At 40.1% G+C, this 25246-nt stretch overlaps 1 protein-coding gene across 3 annotated transcripts in view; it reads right to left on the bottom strand.

The window, feature by feature from the left end:
- Positions 1 to 24445, bottom strand: part of LOC105432352 (uncharacterized) — a 76282-nt gene extending 51837 nt beyond the window's left edge. For 2 of the 3 annotated variants that reach the window (XM_089085421.1, XM_089085423.1), the window contains exons 1-2: positions 19397 to 24445; positions 17941 to 18471 (exon numbers count right to left, since the gene is read on the bottom strand). In XM_089085421.1, the coding sequence (XP_088941547.1) occupies positions 17941 to 17948 (8 nt within the window). In that variant the 5' untranslated portion in view covers positions 17949 to 18471; positions 19397 to 24445. The remainder of the gene's footprint in view (positions 1 to 17940; positions 18472 to 19396) is intronic. The other variant, XM_089085422.1, reaches the window with a different exon arrangement.
- Positions 24446 to 25246: the final 801 nt, after the last annotated feature.

The following is a 25246-nucleotide window of genomic DNA, read 5'->3' as shown; positions in this document are numbered from 1 at the left end:
GAGTGACGTCAAAAGCCGGATTGTTCTCCGCCCGCGTTTGACTTTGATGCGATCGGTATGACATTATCTGTCGGTGTAATGAGAAACGCGCGCGGGCCAGCCTCTCTCGATATAGACGATAACGCGGGGCCACTCAGTTTGGGACAACCTGGCGTTGGTCTCCGTTACCGGTGACGGAGTGCAGTGCCCTCCGGGCGTACCATCGTCGTTGTCGTCGTCGCTGTCGTCGACGGTCGCCGTCTCGCGCCGTCTCGCCCGAGGAGATATTCATAGAAGAGGGAACTTCAGGGAACTTACGAGCTATTCGTGGTTTCCCATAAATACGCGGGAGACGAGTCGACGAGGAGGAAGGGAGGGAGGAGGAGAGAGGGGTGAGGGCCGATGGAGGAAGCGTCGCAGTATTTTTAACTCGTGGCTCGCAAAAAGTCGGCATATTTATAGAAACGGTTAGCAGCCGGCGCACGGCATCGTCGTACTCTCTTCGTTTTGTCTACCAATGGCAACGGTAATGCTCTTACGTGTCGGTGCGCAAGGTGCGGACTGTTACGAGAGACGTAACCTTACACCCTCCGTAACGGCTTGGCGCTCTTATGGGTATTCATGGGACGTTCATGCACCGACTAAAACGTATGCGAGGACGATTTGAGCGTATTATTTGCATAACGTGCCGGCGACGTCTGTTTCCGATTATTGCCGGATATTGCCGCCAGAAGGAAGGAGGACACATTTTCTCGCTATAAAGGATCACACGGATAACTTTTCTCAAGTCTCGCGGCACATACGTTTATGAAACGTGACGTGGAATTAGGATTAAATGTAAATCGATTGAGTTTCTTTTAACTCGTACATTCGATTGATTTTACGTATCGTGATCGTAAAACCACTTTGATAAAATCTTACTTAAAATATACACATACTTAGATTTATATTTATACATTTTTTTTTAAACATTTCTCGCTCTCTTTTTCCTCATTTATTTGATCACGCTTTGAGAATATATTTCTCTACGTGTCTATCATGCATAGAAACTTGCAGAATTTCCGAGATATCCTCTTGACTATACCACGAAGCCTCAGAAGGTTCATTTACATTTTAGTTAACGCATAAACTTTGCATGAGAATCGAAACGGAGTTTGCGTGCCTCCATCAAATCAGTGTGTCTCTTTCCATCCGCAATCTTGCAAATAGCAATCAACCTAAACGCACAGCCGCGAAGAAGTAGTAATGCAAATGAGGGAATAATTAATAAATACTCTGGATGAGAATATTCTGTAATATATATAATAATAGTTCTGTAATATACAATAATCCCGGATACGTATCGTTGCATCTCGCAACGTTGCTTCCACGATTGATGAGGAGAGCCGAGTTCATCGACGGCGAAATGTGGTTAATGCACAAGAGACGGAGGTCATTCGAGTCACGTATTACGTTTTTTCGCGTGAGTCCATTAGCCGGGGCGCAAGAAAACAAGGATAATTATTAAGGGGCATTTCATTAGCTCTGGTTAATTGTCTTTATCGACGTAGCAGGCGGCCTTAATAACCGAAGGAATTCCACTTTCTTTGGCGGCCTCGATGGCAGCCTCTTAGAAAATAAACAAGAAATTTGGCGTTATGTGTTCTGCCTCTCTTCTCGCACTCTCGCCATGCAGCCTGCACACTTTAGGAGCACTTATGAACACTTAACGCAAGAAGCAACACGATATGACACGTGTATGTGCACTCTAAAGTGACATGGGATATCGTATATATAAGGAGAAGGGAATATTGCTCAACTTATATGTGCATATGGCTTACATCAAACATCGTATAGTCAATAAAAAAAAAAAAAAGAAAACAGATAAAATCATTATATGCGTCATAATTGAACAAAAAGGAAAATAAAATACTAATGTAAAGAGGTATTAATCGGAGTAAATTATTAGATTAATTAAAAAAAGAATGTTATGTTGCATTAAATAATATTCTTTAAAATACACTTTTAAAATTTAGCATTTTTTTATCTTATCTTTAGAATACTAAATAAATTCCGTTTTCTTTTTATGTATAATATCTTGTCAACATGCTTGTCAATCGTACAGAGGCAACGAAAATTAGAACGATTCTTATCTTATCTTTCTCAATTAAGCGATCATTTCGATTTACTTTATTAAAGTAATTGCAATTTTTCTGAATCATCTCGAGCAAGTGTATGACATCTAATTTACAAAAATAACAATATAATTTGTTTATTTTGAAAATACGGATTTCTTCCGACTCCGGATCAGCGGTTCTCGCGCAGTAACCGTAAATCGTGCAATTTCCCCGACGACGTATTCTTTCACCCAAATTACCCCGGCGTCTGTAGATCCTCCGGCGAATCGCACTCCGGGACATTAAGGACCGGCGCGGCGGCGGGGTCGTAAAAATCAATTTGCGCCAGCCACATCGCCGAAGGTAATCAATTCGGCAGATTCGACAATCTTATTTGCAGGATGCCGGTGTGCGAAGGTAACGACATCGAGGCGCGCTTCGCCGAGTGCGCGCGGCCGGGTGCTGTTCGCTAGAGTATTAAATTGGCTGACGCGACCGTCGCTTCCGATTACCACGACGTCGCAGCGAGTTCGAACAATTTTAAATCCACCGGATCCCTCCTTCGTCTCTCCTGAGTTCCAAATTCGCGAATCGCCAAGGTTCGTCGCATGAGACTCGCGGCCATTCAGATCCGTCCTTGCCCGCCGAATCAATTTCCATTACGAAGTCCCATTAACGATCAAAGATATGTGTGTGTGTGTGTGTCTGTGTGTGTGTGTGTGTGAAGTGTGTTAGAATAGTGAGGGAAGTAGCGATGGGTTGCGTGCGGGTGCTTTTCCCCGGAGTTCTCCTACTTGACGACCCTCCGTGAATTTATTCGCACGAACGCCCGGCACGTCGCCGAGGAATTCCATTAATCGACGGCGCAGGCACTCCGAGGCGACCGAGCTACCGCTTTATAAATGGCGGTAAAGCCATCGTTTAAGCTGGGATTTATAACCTAACCCGAACCTAAGCCCGGATGTATCGCGCCACGACGTATCCCAGCGATTTCCCCTCAATATATCGATACCGAGGCCGATGAAGCGCCAAGGAACTTGACGACCATGAAGAGAAACTATTTGACAACTCGAATTTGGTTGGTTACATTCTCATGCAAATTGATTAAAGAGCAAAGAATTTAATTTAGAAATTCAATTTAAAATTAAGTTGTTTTTTCAGCAAAGATGCAAGTACAATCCTCAGTCTGCTATTACAATATATTATCAGTTTAATAAAATTTAAAAAGTGCACATTATGCTTCAAACAGTAGAACAATAGCAGGTGAGTAACTTTAAAATATAGTCACGATGTCGATCGTGAAACCTAGTGGTTCGGGCTTACGCTATCCTTGTGATGGGATTGCGGCCAAAATCGATGAAAACGCTCGAGCGATCGCGGACACAGCGAAAACTTGTTGCACGGCTCGATCATCATACACTGACGTTGAACGAACGCGTGTTCGAAATTTAATCCACAAACGGCCGATCCACTCGCGTGAGGAATATCGCGATTTCCACGCACGAGCGACACGAACGTCGCCCATGAAAATACTTTAGCTCCAAATGCGCATTCTGTAATGCGTGCGGTTACAGCGAAGCTGGAATTTTATCTCGATATTTATGTAGGAAGCTGACAGTAACACCATCGGCTTGCGGAGCATTGATATTATTGCGCAGATCTGATTCGAGATAGCATCAGATTTAATACGAAGAGATTTGAAATTGCATTTCGTACTTTTTTTTGTTACGCTCATCGAATTTGTTTTTTTTTTTTTCGAGTCATCGCAACGTAATTTTGATTAGCTGCTCGACTGCGAAAAGTAGTATCGCAAATCAATTAATGAAATTAGAACGGCAAGAATTAATTTCGGCATCAAATATGTTGAATGTATCATCACTAATGTTATAAATATTTCAAATATAATCAAAATATAAAGATTAACGTATCTTTCATATTATTACTTATTAATAATTGTACAAATAATTTATAATTATTATTTTAAATATTACATATTATAAGCAAGAACTCTGCACTGACAGAAATAAAACATTTTAACTTTATTTTTATTTTACAGCATATACTGTGTTTGAAAACAATTATTATTTGATTACTTATTAATTATAATTAATAATTTCATGTATATTATCAAGTATATTCCATGGTAAAATAATAATTTTAGTCCTTTTTCAAACCATTGTTTTTATATATTATATTGAACCGCTGTTATACCATATATTATATATAATATATTATCATTGTATTTATTCACTAAAATATAACAAAATATATAAATACCAAAATTTTTGTGTTTTTTAGTATAAATTTTTAAATAGTACATTATTTTTATTCTAAAAGTTGTTAACGTAAAAAATGAGATAGTGATACATTTGATCAAGATTCTCATGCGAAGATCACAAAAAAATATAAGTTTCGTTAAACCGGTATGTTACATTTAAACTTCGTTAATTTCAAATTGCCCTTACTAAGCCATTCTCGTTGCCATTTCATTTACCAGTACATTTTTAACGAAGCTGGCTTACTACTTTTTTTCGCTATACTATCCGCTTAAGGCTCGGCATTTCCGTTAGAGCTTAATCAGTTTAAGCAAAGGTTTTATCCAAAAGTAGCCACAACCTGCTCTTTAAATTCAAAGTAAGCTTAATGTTTAAGCTTTTTCGAAAATACTGAGCCTAAACAATATCTTTCAGCATGATACAATATTAAAATTAATAGTAGTATTAATAAATTAATAGTTAAAATTAATAGTTAAATTAAATTTTGGTCAGAATTGCATCACAACGAATATTGCGATTTAAAAATTTACCTATAATCTTTTTTTATGTTTCATGCTATGCTGTAAAATATTAATATTTTATTTTTCATTTTTTACTAATAAAATTTGATAAATAATCTATTTAATTTATGTATCATGTCCTAGTGCGTATATTATAATATAATTATAATAATGAAAAATTGATATCTTGAAATAAAAATGTGTGAATTCTGTAAGAAACTCTGAAGGCAAAACAAAATGTGCGATAAGATAGTCTGATATGTTATTTCGCGTTTTCTTACAAATGAATGTATCTTTCTGTTGAGCCAAGATTATTGATTGCATAATTTAATATGACACATGATATGTAAAGTTTTTCAATAAAAGTTACAATGCATCTTTGCATTTTCCTTCAATTGTAAATGTACTCGGTTTCAGTTGGTACACTCTTTATCATGATTTTATACAATGCGATGAAACATTGTATAGGAAATAACGATCGCTATTGCTGCCGTATGTCAATACATATCAATGTGTCAATACGTTATGTATGTATCAAATGTACTACAGAAATCTCTCTGCTATTATTGCAACAAGAGTAGTGGTACAACGAAAATAGAAGTAAAGAAGTAATGACGAATAACTTCTTTTTTCCGGTCGAAACTCAGAGTGGCTTTTTGTGTTTTCGAACGAGTCCAGTCATTATGACGTTCTGCCGTGCATGTTGCTAGTTTTTTGTAGCGCGAATAAAAAGGTCGATCTGAATCGATGCATAATACGTGTTTCGATGATTTCGTTCGTTTCAATTATAAGCGCGAGTAAAATTGAGAATGGGCGGCGATCGTTAAGGCGATCGTTAATAATAGAAAATTGTACGTAACATTGTTGGACGTCTAAGAAGACAGATGTGACATCCTTCTGGCCATTTTCCCGCTTGTGTAGTAAGTTGTGCTCCGAGAATGTAGACGTCGAGTCGCAGGTAAGACACTGTTGCCATTCCATTCTCGTGGGATTAAATCGCGCGCAGCTCGGAAGCGCGGAAAAACTCTAAGAAAAAATCGGAAGAGACGAAAAAAAGGGAACTGAAAAAAGAAGAAAAAATACGCGGTGACCACAACGGGGCGATGTAAATAAGAGAAGAAATTGCTGGTACTCTGGAAACGGTCGCTTTCCAATACGAGGGAAATAGCGTCGGTTATGCGAACGCTTAACGTGTAATTAAAAACTAACATCGTTTCTTGCGAGATACATACGGACGAACACATGTGTATGTATATATATATATATATATATGCATGTTCGCAAAATTATATGTGCACTTGATAATTATGTAGCGTGCTTTAAATATTTTGTTTGAAATTTTTATATATCTTTAGCCTTTAGTTGCTTTCCATCTTCTAAAACATAATTATGAAACAATTAGATCTCGCATAAAGTTCGTATAAAATATTTAAATTAGTTCCTAGATTACGTAACACCTAATATATTTATCAAAGCTTTACAAATGTTTCAAAACTTTTTCTATCGTCTAATTGGCCGTGCTTGCAATATTTCCCTTCGCGCGGAGAACTGGAGATGCAGTTCCATAATAATCAGGAAACGCTAGCCACAAGCGGCTAATTGGTCTTTAATTCTTTGCACAATTATACGAATGAATGTGTCGTTCGAAGTTCGTGTAACGCGGATGCCAAGACGTTTCGTGTGACGTTAGAGACGTAGTTTCGTGTGTTTATCGTAGTTTGTTGCGCGCAAATTGGAAGCTCGGTCTCGGCGGGCGGTCGCGGCTCGGCGAGATGCCGGGCGAGATCGCGTGCGTCTCCGCCGTTGCATTTCAGTTAACTGCAGTTAACCGCGTCAGTCGGCGAAAGTAGTAGCGCCGGCGAACAAAACGCCATAATTAGAGCGATAATTGTAGGAGCGCGAGGGATGCGCGCGCGAGAGAGAGAGAGTCGCCGGGGTGACGGAGAGTGTTAGAAACGGCGGGACAGGGAGGAGGGGAGGGGGGAATGGCAAAGGAGGGCGGAATCAGCCCGGCGCTGTCGGGGCAATCATGGTAATTACTCGTGAGCATGTAAATTACGGCATCCACACGAGAGAGGCGCGCCTAGGAGCGGTTAGATTTCGTTTCGGGCCATTGCTTCCTTTAGCCTACTTTGCCAGGCCGTCGGTTCGCGAAACGATCATGTACCGTCCGATCGCACCCCCGCTCGGGCGCGGTTCGACAGACCGGACCTTCGCGATGGAAGATCGCGAGGGTAGAACGTATTCCGGATTCCTTCCACCCGGCGGCGCGCGACATTCAAATGTACGTGAAACGCGAGTGGGGAACGAAGTTAATTATGTAATTTATTCTTCTGTATTTCGCGCGGCGGGTTACTTAGGTAATGCAGTTTTACGTACGTAAAGGACGCCCTCGCCAGACGCAATGTAATAAAGTATAATTTAATAGAGACGCATTCGTACCGTCCAATATACATATAACGTTGCGTATGCACACATTAATGTAAATTCCATGTAAACACGATGCCGCGCCGTGGCGGAAGCCGGGTGTGCATTTGCGGCCGTTTCAATCTGGAATGCTGATGATGTCAATAATTACGGGAAACGTGCATTATATATTTCAGTAAGTTTATATACGTAGCACGAATATATACGTACAAATATTTGAGAAATTAAAGGCGAGCCGCGTTTTATGCAAACCGCGCGCCAGGAACGACTGGCGCTGCGCTTCTCTCGTTCTCTTTGGGAGGCAATTTGTTGCATTAGGTTCCCAATTATCAGCGTCCGCGCTTGTGGACGCCGAGTGATGCACTTCGCCGTGTGCACGCGCTTGAGTAAATGCGCGCCCACACAATCGCGTCTCAATTACAGGAGTAACATAATTGCCGCGAAACGAGTTCGCATTTGAAACGACCGAGGCCCCGCAGAGATGTGCCGCCGCGGCCATCACGTTGCCATTCTATTAGTCTTTCATTCTAGCCCGGAGCTATTTGATTCTCGTTTTAATACAGTCAGCGGCACGGCGCAACGGTGAATTGGATTTCTCCGTGTCCTCCCTCTTTACCTCGCCCGTGTGTTTTCTCGTGTCTTCAAACACACAGCCCGGTGTCTGGCATGTATAATATCGCCTGGCACAAAGAACGCGAAACCTTTGCCCCCTATTTCATTCCGCGTAGCGCGGCAGCACGCCCACGTCTTTCCGCGTATAACCACCCGCACGACGGTTGCGCACGGTGGTGTTTGCAGTCTCCTACAATTTTGAGATTTTCCAGCTGCCGTATATTATCTCGTTGTTGCCTATAACGCATACCCTTCAGGTGCAGGTATTACGCGAAGGGCAAATTTAAAGCCAACCAATTTAAGCGCGCGCCGCGGCTTTACAACACGCACAATTCCTAGTATCTTGTGGGAATAATCTTATTTTTCTTTTCTTCGATTTTATTTTAATGACGTGCTTCATTGTACCGAACATCTTTCAACGACTTCTTTGATTCCTTTGATTTCTCCCTGTACTTTATGCACTACTGAGTAAATAAGACGTAACGTTTAAACAGAAGTAATTAGATCTTTGTAGCAGAGACATCAAAGAAAAAGCATTGTCCTCGTCGACGATTATTACGCAGACTCTAATCTCAGTCGCAATATTACGTACATTACGCATTCATTAACCTCCGCGTCCATTAGTTCATTAACTCCGCGACGCGGTCTCGTAATGGAATTAAGTCTGAGATTACTAAACCGTTGTCGTCTCTTTCCGCCAACCTACTCAAGTCAAGAAACATCAATGGGAGCATTTAGTTGCCGCTGTATACATTATTCTTCGTTCATCAATCTTACATTTTTACAGAAGACGCGTAATTATACAACGGTTAACACTTTACTTAAACGTAATTGTGCAACGTTTTGCAACATTTTACATTTTGCTCATTACAATACGTGTTGAATAATTCCTCCGTTCTTATTATTTGCTTTAACAAGGTAAGAAAATGAATACGACATAGTTACGCGCCAGTTCGTTATATTGCGCGCCGCGTTACAAGAACGATATTATTATCGCTAATGATTTATAGCATACGTTCCGCGTATATAAGTCATACGTACTTTTATTACAGTTTGAAATTAGTTTAGGCATGTTGAGAGTAATATGCAGTACATTATGCGGCACAGCGCGGTATATGTCCGCAATTATACACTAACTTCCATCGATGAGGCATGCTCGGAATAGTTTATAATGAGTCTCCATTAAAGATAAATTATCAATAGATTCTGTTCCCTCGTCTTCCTTAGAGAACGATGAGTTCTCTAGACAACGTCACTCCGACACATTCATCTCGTGAGATTGACGATTCTAAAAACACCGCTAATTAATATCAACATGTAGTGTATAGTTATGTTGATATGTAGTATAGTTGAAAGGAATAAAATATCTATCGTATATAGAAACGATTAAAATGAAGAGATCAGATAGAAGGGAAAAGTTGTAGTTATAATTGAAGGATATGGCGCACATCGTGCGTACAATGTTGAATCGATTAAAATAAAACTTGATATTGATGTTAATTGGGTCGCAATAACTATGAATAAAAGTTCCATAAAAAGTTCCATAAATCAAGGAGGATGCTTGAAAAATGTTTAAACTATATAATATAATGTGATTAATATTGTAATTTTTTATTAGACTAGTTTTAAAGAAGTATATTAATTTTTAATAAATTTTCTTGTAATATTGGACTCTCTTATAGGTATCATACAAAACGTGTTCTATACAAAACGACCGTAGTTGAGGGAATAAAAAAACTCGCGAATGCAAACAATATTGATTAATAATGCAACAATTCATAAAATTTCAATCAAAATTTGTGAAGAAATCGCGGCACAACGCACAATTACAATCTCTAACGCGTCGTTGAAATTTGCATCTGTATATTTTTGTTATTCCCTGTTGCTTGTTGGATATTAATTCGTAGTTATCGACCGCTTCGTTACGAATTTGTAATTAATTTGTCGTTTTGCACCAAAACAATGGCGTTCCGTTTAGGTTGCTCGACATGTTAACTCTCGTTGATCTTCTTTTTCATTCGATATATACATTTTACATAACTGCAACAACCGTGTTTGGCAAAAAACCACGAGTCTTTCCTGACATCCAGGAAATGTCCGTATTTTTAAAAAGCAGCCTGTCCATATCGGTGGAATACGCAAATCGGATCAATCCGACATCCGGACAAAACTCAGGCGCTTGCGTTTCGCAATTTCAAATATTGCTCGCGCTAATAGAAACTGCGCAGTGTCAATACCGAAATGTTCATTGTGTTATGCAAATAATCGCACTCAAGCGAGCAGAGCGGCCGTAGAAATTCGAGATTGAAATCGCTGACCCGTAGCGATGCGCATTTTGTGCGTGATGTAACATTTATATGAGGAGATATCACGGAGGATGTGTCAATTTACCATTTTTATTATCAATCATAAACATCGGTGCTCTTGTTAATTGTTAAAAATAAAGTTACGGTACACTCGCGGGCAAGAGTTAAATTTTATAGTAACGAATCGTGGTCCATTCAAAAGCGTTTTGTATTACTTTAAATGATGAATATCAAGCGCTTCAGCCCTTAACAATAAAGCTCGCGAGCGTTTCTGGCACAGGAAAATTTATGTTCATCCCAATTAAAAGTTATCTAAAGCATCCTCGCAGATACTTCAGAACCACTGAGGCATACTGTCGTTTCTCAGCTCGTGGAAACACAGACAGTGTAAATTTATTTAAATGCCGTTCACGATAAGCGTTGTGGAAGCTGTTATGAATGGAATGTAATTTCCTGAAAAGCAGCGATCTTTCCCGAGCGCGACTGTTACGTTTCCATTTTGGCCACCTCTTCGACGATTTCGTAATTGTCGAATTGTCAAAGTCGCTTTGATCGATTTAATCGAGAGTCGCTTAGCGAGCGAGTTGTTTCCAAAATTCAGGAGAGAAATGAAGTTAATAAGATACAGTTAACGCCATGCGTATACATGGCGCATACGGTCGCTTATCGGATCGCGCTTACGTCAGTTTACGCGCGAGACAAATGTCAAGGAAGTGTAGACCGTTAAAGTTAGAAACGTGAGGCTCGAGACTTTATATGTCTTTTCATCGTTGCCCCTCGCATTTACCGAGGTCGCAAAACGTGAGGGTACAGCGAAAAGTTTTGAATTCGATATACCGGAAACTGTTGTAAGTACGCATTCGTTTTAGTGGCGGTCTCATCGGTCAAGGTGGAAAACGCTGACGATGCCATACGCATCCGGGGGGATGCCGGCTCGTAAAATACAGGTGCGCGCGCGCGCGCACACACACACACACACACACACACACACACACACACACACACACACACACACACGAACGAGCATCTGTCACATTGGCGCGTGATGCACATGGATACAACCATGAAGTTACTTCCCAGGGACACAAAGGTTCTGAGAGAAAAAAAATCTATCTCGGTAGGATAGACGAGCCGAGGTCAGCCAAAGCTTACAACTTCGGGAACTCGCTGGCAGTTTTCCAAAGCTTCTTCGGCGGCCAATCGACCAGTCTGATGGCCTGCAAAACACACGGCAGTCCTTCGATATATTCACTGGAATTGTGACCACTTGAAACATTGCGCTCTGCGCGATTAATCAGAATCAATGGGAGAATGTGTAATTAGAATAGGTACTAGGTCACCGATGCGACGAAGGACATTTTCGAAATTTGTATCTCCCTTTTTTGAAGCGACAAAACACACGCATTTATAAATTCACAGAACATATCAAATGTGTATTAGATATTAAAGCGCAATTTGAATTTATGCAAATGCATCGATAATGATTCTTTGATGTGCAAATATTTATCAAAACTTTGTCGAATATAAAAAAATGTTTATCGCTATATATAAAATGCAACGACATACATTTTACATGTACTTTTTTTATTTCATGCATTTTCGGTTCTTATGCAGAAGCATTTCATTTAATTTTTTTCCTTCTGCTTATCTCGTTAAAGTATGTTTGGTTGTAACAAATTATTAAAATGTACGAAATGAAACGAAGAACACAACTAGTATAAACGAAAGAAAAGATAAACATATTCTATCATTCTACGATATTACATTTTGCAAATTATTATGCATACAGAATTAAAATGTGTAATTTGCTGTGCATTCGTTTTTCCATTACACACGCGAATGATGTTTGCATACGTGCACGTAGAACACTTCATTCACCGCGCACAGTTACCCTCATAATTATTGCAAATCTAATTGGAGCTAAATTTTAATGCGGATTCATCAACACGATTTCCCGTTCGGGCGTGGCTCACGCCAGGCGATAATTCACGCCGAAAATCGATCTCCAGTCGAGTAAATCGGTCATGGATTAGCGGAGCGGTCTAGCCGCCAAATTACAGAACGTGGAGTCCGTGGATCCAGACGATCGGTATGACGATAATTGTACACGATTGTGCGATTTCTCGTGTGTTTCCATACAGGTAATCGTTATAGCAACAGCATACCGTGTCCATCTCTTACCTGTCCTTACGCGTCTGGCGATTCCCGGCCACCTCCGTGGTCGCCTTTTCTGCGGGTTACCTCGTACGCCGTTTGATTAACACAGCCGAGAGTGTGGACGGCGTGGTTTCGGCATGCTGCACGTGACATTACGGGTATACCATCCATTATTCTCTCCTCTCTTCACCCTTCACTTCGTGATTCTCTCAGTGTCGCGCTTAAATAGATTCACGCGCCCGCGCCCTCGGCTCCGCCCTGCTCTCGTCGAGCCTCCGCTCTCGTACGTATTTCCTTCCGTGCTACTAAATCATCATCAAGTTGGCGGAGAGGCGATAGTGTTACTTAGCATGCTGCTTGCAGTCTCAAGTTGTACCCGGTGTCGAGTTATTGAATTTCTAATTATCCAGGCATTCGAGTGGTGAAAACTCGCGATATGTGCATCGAGCGATGCTGACGTTATCACGGTAGTTGCGCACGTGAGTTTCTGTCATATACACTGGCGCGCACACACACACACACACACACACACACACACACACACACACACACACACAAAACAGTCGCGTCTTACATTAAGCTCTCTACATGTCGACGTCTTACTTAGTTATGCCGTCTAGTTTGTAAGAAAAACTATTCTATGCTCGCTGTATAGAATCGCTTTAATCAAAACATTTTGTGAGAAGAACCACTAAAGTCTGATTATCTTGATGTTTTATCTCGGGATTCAATATTAATTAGCATTTCAATCGTTGTCTAAATGATACTTCTTAATTTGCTGATAAATGACTTTCCCGTGCAATTTATGAAATTCCACGATTTTAAAAGAATATATTCAAATCCAGAATGCCTTATTCAGTTTATTCAAGACTATTCTTAGTATATAGTATACTTGTTATATCATTTATCTGGCCACTTCGCCAATGTCACATAGGTATGAGGATAATGACACAAACGGAGAGGACAAAGGGAAAAAAAGATAAGAGACGACTCGAAAAATAACGAAGTATCCGCGAGAAGTGGAGAAAGTAAACGACCCTTGATGCTTGCGGCGGCGCTCTTTTGATTTTGATGGATCGCTCTTTTCTCATGACGTTCTCCCCAGCTTTCTTCCTTCCTTCGGCACTTCCTTCCTTCCTTTATCCCTCGCAAGCTCGCTGGTGTGAAGTAAATACTTCGTCTGACGATGATGGACGCGAAATCGTTAAAGCGTTAGATTCTTAAATCTTGAATTGACTACGAAATATGAAAAAGCTCTTTCGATCCACCATCGAAGATCAAGTCATGCATTTTTATTTTTTATCTCGGATCATTATTCATTGAGTTTGATATAATTTGCGTGTAATTTGATAATTATAGATTTAAAATAGGGAAAAGTAATTACGATGATTAGAGAAATATTTTTAAATATATATATTGCCATTTTTTATATCAATAAATTATGAAAAGTGGATTCTTTTTAATTTTCTTAAAATGAAGAATATTTTATTTTTGTATTACTGAATAAAAATATTTAATACTCAATAATTGCGTTTCATGCAGATATGGATATTCACTAACTATCATTAACTGAATCCACAGATTCCTTTATAATAAGCCACGATATGATGAAATATTTCATCATCAAGGTTCAACAGCATCAAAGAAGAATAGAATTGATTTAAATAGTATGATAATTGTGTGGAAAATGGCTTTAGCGATTATTTAAATAAGTAAATTATCGGTAAAATGAGAGATATAATGTAATATGTACAATAAATGTGAAATATAGAATGTCATATAAATTTAATTAATGCAGAAGCTCTCTCATCTTTTACAAATGAATAATTCACGTATTTATTTTTTTTTAACGTTTGTATATTACTACACACACACACACACACACACACACACACACACACACACACACACACACACACACACACACACACACACACATATTATAATTGCTGTATTTTCCACAAAACAAACGTTTTGATTGTCAGAATTAAAAGATTTTATTTAATTTTTCTCTTTAAATTATCAACAGTCTTTTTTTTATTTTCCAAATTGAGCAAAGGTTTTCAAATTGTTTGCAAATAAACAAAGAGGAAGAAATAAAACCGCTATTGTAACTATTTCCCAACTGTTACCAATTACGTCCCATATATACAGCTATATATACATTTACAGTAGCAAAATGAGGTGTACGATATTGAATGTTGATATTGCGATAATAGCTTATGGCTTAGATCTCATATGCAATATTGTACAGCCTCAAGTAAATACGCAGCCTATAAACCAGTCGGCATAGTCAGATCTAATTTGTTACATAACCACTCAGCTCCACCCAACACTTAATCGAACTGACAACCGAGTCAGCTGTCGCGAATTAATTTGCTTTGCAACTGTCAAGAACAGACCGATAGTTATCGTCGTTTTGGCTCGATTTATTGGATTTATTACCTAAATTATTAATAAATTTCCAGACTCTTCTATCACAAGTCTACCTTCTTTCGCGGAAGATTAAGATAATTTAACGAATTAAGTGATTACGGATTAACTAAAATATTATGAAATATACTAAAATATATAGAGTGTACGTCTGTAATATGTATAATGATCAGAATATAAGACATCGAAATTTTTAATTAACGTTAAATATCATACGCGTTATTACATATTTCGTAAATTGCATTGCTCCACAGGGAATTCGAGAGGGAGCACAGTCACAGAGGTATTGTCGCTCCGTTGCTATTATATCGCACAGAATTCTAATAATCTCGTCGGTTGTTCCGCTTAACAAATGAACAGAGTCGTTCTCATTATCTTTAGTCGTGCAGTTTCGAGAAAATCACTTCCACGCAATTTCGTAACAATCCGAGCTGCGGTATTCAGCAGCGAACTCCCAGTATTGCTTTAATGACATTCTTTGGCGTGGAGAACTACTCGCGAGAATTGTTGAAGAGAGACATAGATCGGACGAGAGCGATCTCGAAAAGTAATGAATGAGCGTGCGTCGACGATCGTCTGGAGAGTGGCGGCACTTTAAAGGGTTGTTGAGGCATTCTACGGTGACCACAAATATTACGGTCCAAAGGGCGGATCCGCCCTCGTGAAAGTGCAAGCCGAATTTGTGGCTGGGATTTGCTTGTCAGATCGCAGCTCTCGCGTCGGGTAGGCCGTGCGAATACCGCAAAGCAGACATTCTGTACATTCCGTAACTGTAATATTGCACTTGTTGTCTGAAGGGCCCTTCAGGATTAATTATATAGCGGAAAAAGGAAACGTATCTCCGAATGCGGAAAAAAGCGTCTAAAAAATTTAAAATCGCTAATATGTAATTTAAATATTGATGATATTGCCATAAATTGCGAAATGCTCGATTCCAAAGTAATTTTATCTATATTTGTAAACAATTTGAAATGTTAAACAAGCCCTTTCGACAATTTAGCGTAAAAAAAAAGAGAACAGAATTGAATTGATTTAAAATTATAATATAAGGATTGTGCATTGTGAATCTTTATGAATATTTATTTTATCCGAAATTAGATATTCATTTTTTCCGAAATAATATGTAATCATTTTTACAATAAATGCGTTTGGTAGAGAAGCAACTGGTGCGCAAATTTTTGATATTAAAGCATTATGCATGTGACATGCTGAGATTGTGCTTGTATATGAATATACTAAAAATATCATTTCAAAGTAATTACGCTCTGAGTTGTTGCATTAATTAAAGTCACGGATTATACGTGGGATAATATCATGTTTACGTGTGTATCGTAAAAATCCTTTGCAAGATTTTAATTGCACTAAAATTGCATCGCGCTGCGCACCGCAGTTTCACTGCTGAACGAGAATTAAATAACAACAATATAAATGGCTGTCGTCGCTTTATAATATCGTGATTTATCTTATGTCTGACATTTACAGGGCAATTATTATTTTCGATGTCGGGGCCGCATAATTAAAGTGTGGAGAATTCTTTTTTATGAAAAAAAACACACCAACCTCTCGATTTTGCATTAGATTTTTTTTTTCGTCGCCGATGCGGTGCTCCGTTATTTTTTGCGAGTTCGCGAAAAATTTATTTGGCGAAGTATAGTTTTAATGCAAGAGAGATGCAGTACTTCCAACGTATATGACATGTAACAGCTTTTAGCAGCGACAGATGAAGGACTGTAAGTCTGTGAAAACGCCATTTTCTAGAAAATAGAGATTAAACGCGAACCAACTCAACGATAGAATGGTATTGCTATCTCTTTGAAATCCAAAAATCGATTGGATACTTGTGTAGTACTCGTGCACATATCTCTCGTGAACATATTGCAAATATAAAGTCAATTGTCAGATTGAAGGATATAAATGTTTTATTGGTTCGTCTATCACGTCGTGATACCCGTTAAAAATGCAAAAAGGTTGAAGCCGTGGTTGGTGATTTTTATTTTGGATGAAAAGAGCCTCGGATTACTCTCATATGAATGAGAGTTGGTATCTTGATAAAGATATCAAGTGATCACACGATTTAAGTGCAAGCTCTTTTGCTGCTATTACGGTTAAATGAGATAAGAAATGCAAATGATCATGAAACATGAAAGAGAGATGCATTACAGTTTATTACATTATTAGAATTAATACATCTACAATTTTAATAGAAAAATTTCTGTAGCTAGTGATTAGTACTCTTCAAATATTTTGTGTAAAATAGAGAAGAAATGGTTGTCTTTAGAAACTATAAAAATTCTTAGAGTTCTTATCCATAAGATCTCGAAGTTTTAAGTGGTTCTCGTCAAAAACCGCTGTAGGACAGATTATCAAAGTTACGACGCATCCTACCACTCAACCGATTTTTACGCTACGCGGTGCTTATAAGACCACGTGGAGATTGATAAAAAGTTGGATAGAAACTACAGCGTAAACTTTCCTTTAGACACAAATATTTTAATTAAAAATTTCTTATACACTCTTGCATTCTTCATGTTGTAAAATGAAATATGTGAAATAAATTACGAGGAATAAAATCAATAATAACACAGCGTATAAGAAAATCTTCCTCGATCCTCTCTTTCTTCGTTACATTTTTAATTGGTTTAACCAAATTTAACGCGCTTAATATATACATATTATAAAGTTTCGCAGTCGTATGGCAAAAATGTCGTCAACTCTACGCGCGGCAACTTGAAGGCTGGCTAAAGCTCCAAGTTGCGCGTGATGCAGCTGCGTAGCTTCTTTGTAAGTAGATTACGCTGCAAGCGCAAGCATGAGCTATACGCACAATCCTCTAACGTAAACTTCACGAAATGTGATATACATTCCGAATGAAATTAAATTTTCGCTTTTGCTTTATCAAATTGTATATCATTTAATAATCTTTTCTTTTGTATTCTATGTTTCAAACATTTGTATTTCTTGTATTTCTATGTTTCAAACATCTCAGTGAAACCTAAGATCTTGAAATATTGAACAAATTTGGCAAAAAAAAAAAAAAAAAATCAAATCTCTTAACGAGAAAGTGAATCTTCTATTTTTCTCAAAAATAAGAAAACGACGAGAATCGTGATATATACCAAGATGGCTGTATCGAAAATTGATAATGTCGACTTACTTGAGCATACAAGCCGCAATGTGAAGTTCGTTTACCAGGGCGAAGCCAAGTCGAGCTGGGTCACGATGATCCACGCTGATACAAGACTCGATTCCTCCCTCGCACTTCGGCACTTCGTAAGTCACACGCGCACATGCACGCCGAGACGGCTCGTACCTCGACGTGCCATCACTCGGTTTCCTCTGTGTCGACGATTATCCCATTTGGTCGGCACGATCACGTCGAATTACCGCGCATTGCGACCCTCATGTCGATCCTCCCCGATCCCCCGAGACAGACACAGAAGCGATTTTTAACGAGCCGAAGACGAGAATCTGCTTCGACGACACTCGAGGACGGGAACACTCATCGGACGAGGGGGCTGTCGGGCCGCGGGGGCTTTACGCTTCCGGTTTACGGCACCGGCCCGTGTGTGTGCATTTCCGTCAGCGAGGATTAAGGGACACATCGGTGTGTTGTCGCATGGGATTGTCATTGTCACGCGTCAGTCGTCGTGACGCCCATCGTGACAGGTATTTACTCCGGATACATCTGTTGTTCAAGAGAGTCCGTGTGATAAGCGCCTTGGCGTTACCCTTCCGGTATCCCCCCCCCCCTCCTCCCCGCCCCGTCGACGATCTTATTCATGGAAATCAGAGCATCGAACCGATCGATCATTCCGATTTCCACGACATTTGGCCATGTTACAAATATCGAACATGAACGCGCGCCGTGGCACATTTGCTGTTATTTATCGTTAGCGAGCAGAAGTACGGATGATCAAACGAGCGGTGCGCGTACGGCGAAGAGTAACGAGAGGGAATGATGACTTATTAATTTGAAATGCTCTTCGCAAATGACCGGTTGCGAAACCAGGCACCGCGAATGTGTTGTTAATTGCTATCGGGTGCTAATTGAAATTCGTTCCGGGAACGATTATTTCCACGATGACACACGGCGATTGCGCAAAAAGTATGGTTTTTCTCGTCAAGCTCATCAAGTTTTACGATTGTCTAAAATATAATTCTCGATCAGTTGTACAAATAAAAATAGAAAAAAAAAAGCGTTTTATACGACAGATAACTTTATGATTGAGTCTTTTATAATATAATAATGTCAACGTGTTTTTATCAGACTTTGCGTACCGTATACTACATTATCCACCTATCTCGCGCCGATTAAACTTTCCAAGAAACTGTCGTTAAAAAGAATTAAGTTCTCTCGCAGCGACGACACGCGTTTGCTTTCCTCTTGCCATATAAAAGAACCACTTTTGTCTCTCTTTCTCTCTCTCTCTCTCTCTCTCTCTCTACTTTCTTCAAAGAATGTAATCATCAGAATGGCGATTCACGATCCGATGAGCGAAAACGAACGGTCCTCGAGGGGGAAAGATAGAGGGAAGCAAAAAAGGGAAAAATAGAGAAAACTGAAAAAAAGTAAAACGGAACAAATTGTTAATTTGCATAGGTTGCCTTACAGCCGAATCTCCGGCGCTGGGAGAATTTTCGGCGCTGCGAGCGAGAGCCTCGGTGTGCTCTATTAATTGTCACTGGTCGCTAATTGAAGTTCGTACGATGCTCGAGAGCGGGGGGCGGTGCGCCGCGGTACATCCCCCGGACCGGACTTTTCGGTTGCGAATTCTCGCGTCTACGCGGAAACCGCATCGGAAACAGGCGTTATCATACGCGGCAACCGGCCGGCAGCACACACCGGGCGCCAGCTACATACTTCGTTACGCGATTGTCTGCGGCAAACTGCGCGTATTTACATCGGCGCGAATTACACGCGGCGCATACGGATACGTCCGACAAAGCTGCGGGAGACTGGCCGGGAGAAATCCCCTCGGCTTCGATCGTGCAAATCGCACGGTCCGCGCGCCCGAGAGCTTTGAGAAGTTATTCTCATCAACGTCTCCCCCTTCGCGTTCGCGTATATTGCCGTACAACATGTCTGAGTTAGCGGTGATTGAAATGCGCGCGCGCGCGCGCGCCCTTAATTCTTCAACTCCCACTGAACACGTACTGGCCGATGTTATTAAGAGAGCACACACCCGCATTTATACAGAGAGGCATAATTTGTTTTTCTTACGCGGATAAACTTTGTATATCGAGGCCGTTCATTTAACAAATATGTATAATGAGGAATAAAAGCTTTAAAAAAATCCCTGGTAGAGAAAAACCGGACAAATCTCTTTAGCCGCTGAAATGAGTTTAACTAATTATATAATAAATGATCGAGTTTGAAGATTGATTGGTCGATTTCGCCTTTTGTTAATATTGATAATATTGCTGGATGATCGAGCGAAATACGTGATCTATTTCTTATGTAATAAAGTTTAGATTAAAGTGAATACAATTATGATCGTTGCTAAAATCATCACAACGATAACTCTGGAAGAGGCCCCGCCGGTTGGATATTCGCGATCGCAGGGAATATCGCATTTGCATTGTGGCAGATTATACCAAATTCATATGTATATATTGGTAGAGAGAAGGAAATTCATCAACGTTTCTCTTTGGTTTGAATGGTATGGTTGTACAAGCTAAGCTATGGTATGTGATTGCTCAGCGCAAGTATATTGGGTCTATTCATGAATCTATAGAATCGTATGATTGGCACGCCATGAATTCTACTTACTTTAATTTTGTATGTGAAAACGAGACTGGTTGATATTAATTAGATTCAACAAAAACACCATGGTGCGATGTACTTTATCGTTTAGAAAAGAAAGCACCTAATTGATAAAATTTAAATTCTGTAAAATGTGACTGATTTTTGATTTTCTAAGATATGTGATTATTTATAAACTTTTTCAAAGTCCCAATTCTGGATGTTTACACATTCCTATAAAAATTTCTTACTTCGTTTAATTTCGTCTTATAACGATGTTATTTTATGTACTTTCCATCTCTCTCGCTCTATAGTGCGCGTTTTACTTTCAGTAAAGAGAGATAAATTTTCAGAAAAAAATCGAATGCAGACACGAAAGTGTACTGTCTCTATTAAGCATTCTACATATTACATGCATTACATATGTGTATATTTCGTGCTCGGCGGGTTATATTTGTATGACGCGACCGATACTCAATAAAATGTATAGGTGCTCAGTTATTCTCAGTATTATTAATGCAAGGCAAAATAATGCACTTCCGGCGATCGGCGATCCGATCGAAACTATAAAACCGAGCTCGAGAGGGGCTGTCTGCATACTTCGCCGCTCTTTTACGACTTCATTAAGGCGCCGTTACGAGCTAGATACTGCCGAGCGAACAAAGTGTATGCTTATATAGCGCCCTTACGATAAACCGCGTCGATTTATGAACATCGCACGCGGTTTAACGGCCGTTACTAATAATTTTTCTCTTCGAGATGCGCCACTGCCGTTTCATAAAGCAGATATGGCGGACTTTAGGATCGAATCAGGGATAACGGTTTTGTAGATAGCATCGACGTGAGATTTTAATTTGTTGAGACCCAACTATCTAGCACAGATGTAATATCAGAAGTAGTACAAAGTTTAAGTTTATAACTTCGAGAAGCGCGGAGAATTTGTTTGTTACAAATAATTTTTTGGCAAAAACATACATATTTTTTTCAATATTCATATCATATTGATATCAGCACTTGATCTTTTCTATCATACGCAAAACATTATTCCGTATTAATCTAATTAATAAGACATAGTGATCGTTTTTTTTTCACGCTCAAAAATTAATATAATTGCGAAATCTTAATTGCCACGTGGTTATTGTGTTGTTAAATTTATTATTTTGCCATCGTACAAAAAAGGAATCGATAAATTGAAATTTGCAGATCAATAATTGTTCATTTATCGTATCATTTCATGCGACATTCGTTGGATAAAAACAATGTAATTCAATTTACGTTAAATTTGGTCTCATCAATACCTTGTTTAAGAGGATTAAGGTTTACTGTAATAGCAGTGTCCTTAATCACGTAGAACATAGGTTCAAGTTTAACTATGTCGCTGCGATGCGTGATGCTTTCCCGGAGAAAGGTAAACGTCAGTACGTTTACAATGTAAACAATATGCATAAATGTTTATGATATAGGTACGTGAATTTGATAACGACAGAGGACTTGGCGGTAATGAGGGTGAAACATATCAAAATATTGATACTTCCGCAATGACAACTGAACCAGAGAAATCAGAAACTGTCTGCTCCATTTTCAAGCATCCACTTTCAGGATATTCGATCTCACTATTTCTGAACGAATCGATTGATATGACATAATCATAGGTATAAAAGCGTCGTATGTTTAAAATTAAAATTACGTAAATTATTTCACGATAATTAGAAGCCGTTGAAAATCTTGATAGTTGTGGAAAACAGACAGTGAAAACATAATTACGAAACATAGTAGTGAGTGACGGTTGTTAAATAAAATTTCTCACCTGGAATAATAAGACCATCGCGAATATTTCGCGCACAAAGGTATAAAAAAAAAAATTTTTTTTCACTGCATGTGTACTGAAAAAGCAAAACCTCAGCGGATATCGGTTGGAATACGCCAAAATTTAATGCTGATAAAAGCGATATTTCTAGTTGGACCAGATATGCATTTCGACGCTTCATTTCAAACGTGAGCTCGATGATATTTCGCATTTCGTTATATAAGTCTTCTTTTTGCCTCCGCATTTTTTCTCCTTCTCTCTCTCTCTCTGTCTCTCTTTTTATAACAATACACGCAAGATCGTCAGCCGTGTATGGCGATGTACTATGCAAACAATGCGTATACATATTTATATGCTACAGCCGCGTATCGCGCCGATAAAATCGCCGTTATGATGAAAATGGCGGCCTGGCGGAATATTTGAATGCTATTTAAATCGACGAATCATATGAACGTCGGGACTAATTAAACTTCTATGCCGTTCTAATTTCAGAACTTTCTCCCGACAGATCCCGCAGGATCTGTCCTAAGTTTATCGCGGCATTCCCCATGCGAGTCTCACTGTAATCGGAGTCAAAAGTCGATGTCTTTATCGCCTGACAGCTTTATCGCCCGCACTTAAATTTTTCACCGTTATCGGCGCGATTAATGCATGATATATCGATGACGATACATACACAAATATATATGTATATACGTACATACGTATATATAGTTGCGTATTAACGATTGCATTGGAACGCGTAATACCCTCGAAATCCGGATGGAATCCAGCTCGTTATTATACGGAATTATAGGCTGTGACACGACGTGTCGCACCATACAATGAATTGTAAACCGTCGCGTTCATTCATGGAATCTTGAATTTTTCATGCCAGACCCAGGATTTGATTAGGCTATTTTGGCAGCGAAATATTCTTACGGCGCGTTTCGCGTGTATCCTGCGCTTGCCAACAATCTGCTGTGCACACAACACCGATATTCCGATTGAACTTTCGGCTGTCAGAAACATTACGCGTGTACCATCAAACGCATGTTTTGTGAAGCATATATGTAATTTGGATATAAAGTTAAATACCGGCTATATATATATATATATATGTGTGTGTATGGTAAAATCCACTTGGTACAAATCATTTTAACAATGAATATGCTTCATAAGACCTTTTTTTTACAATCCGCTTTCTTTACGAGTACATGACACATCGCGTACTTGACATTAAGACCCGGCCAAGCAGTTTTCTTTCTTTTCTTACTTAATCTTTACTCGGAGAAGACTCGGAGAATCCAGTCACATCTTATACTTTATCTCGCTTTACGGGAAACTTCACCGCTCCATGCGCTTCTCGATGCAATATCCAATTCCATTAAAACTTACAGCTAAAAGAATTTTAAGCTCTTGCACGTATAAACTTTAATGATGCGTGGTGCAAACGACATGTATAAAAGATTCACAATCATATCACGATTGCGCTTTCAAAGATTCCTGCGGAAGGGAAGGTGCATCCTGGCAGCAAACAAACTATGGTGGTGGATACGTGATTCTCCCTCGCAGAGAGAAAAAAAATCGTGAATCTTCTCTCTCCCACTCTCCTTCGCCCTTCTCCGCGTCCGTTTGTATTTTGCGCAAGTGGAAATAATGCGTTGCTGTTCAGCCGCGAACAATTCCGTCGTCGCTACATTGCTCGCGCGTTCGCCACGGTGAGTAAAAGATTCGCGCTGCCGTCTAAATCCCCTCGCCCTCTCTCGCCGCACTGCGCGGATAATTCTCTCATTCAGGAACTCACACAAGAAATCTATCCCGCCGGAACAGCGCGCTCCAACGAGGCGCGCAGCATCCTAGCCGGAGCTGCAACGAGATGCAGTGGTCGCGAATGCAGGCCGACCACCGAATTGCACGTCGCGCAATTATCTTTAGGCACGTATGCGCGCACGTACGCACGCACGCACACACGTACGCACGCACGCACGGGAATCGCGTCGTGACACTGCCGCGTGCGACGTACGTTTATTTCCGTCGACGGAAACGTGACACCCAGTGCGCCGTTTGGGAGCTGCGAACTCGTCGCTCCCATTCAAGAGTCGCCGGCGGACTGCGAGCTCGCACCGTGTCGAGATATGGGAGTGGTGGAAGCGTGGGAGACGCGGGACCGAGGGGGATGTAATAGAACTGCGTTCGGCGAGTGGGAGAGAATACGCGATCGCGGGCACAGAGGATGAAGGGAGCGAGAACGAGATGCACGGCGAAGAAGGAGGGAAAGAGAGGGGGTGGAAGTGCGACGATGAGAGAGAGAGAGAGAGAGAGAGAGAGAGAGAGAGAGAGAGAGAGAGAGAGAGAGAGAGAGAGAGAGAGAGAGAGAGAGAGAGAGAGAGAGAGAGAGAGAGAAAGAGAGCGGGAATAGGGATGCAGTTACGGGGAAGACGTAGGTCGGACGAGGAGCGAGCGAAAGCATCGCATTCGGGAACGAGAGATAGACAGAGAGGACGCGAGAAACAACGAACGAAGAAAGAACGATCGACGAAGACGACGAAGAAACGCGAATGCCCAAAGCACCTGGGCGACGAGGAGAAAAAAGAAGGATAGAACTAGGTGCGGAAGAGGGATGAGACGAGAGAGAGTCGGAAAAATGGACAAGGATAGTCGTTTCGAATAACCGCGGGAGTGACAAAGTTGGCGAACGCGATATCCCTCCTTTCTCTCTCCGACTTCTCTCTTACCTATTTCTCCCCCTTTCTCTATCCGACCCTTCTCTACGCTTCTTCCATCCCTTCACCTCCATTTCTCTTGCGTTTCATTCTTCTCGCTCGCATCTGACAGTTTGCACCCTCCGCTTCCTGCACCTTATACGCGCCATTTTTTCCTCTACCAGCTCGCTCTTTAGACACATTTCGCGATCTTTTCTCAGGCGTC

The sequence above is a fragment of the Pogonomyrmex barbatus genome, unplaced genomic scaffold, assembly GCF_055798465.1.
Source record: "Pogonomyrmex barbatus isolate J1 unplaced genomic scaffold, ASM5579846v1 scaffold1, whole genome shotgun sequence".
In the NCBI taxonomy this organism is placed as follows: domain Eukaryota; kingdom Metazoa; phylum Arthropoda; class Insecta; order Hymenoptera; family Formicidae; genus Pogonomyrmex; species Pogonomyrmex barbatus.
This window is presented reverse-complemented; position numbering and strand designations above follow the sequence as displayed.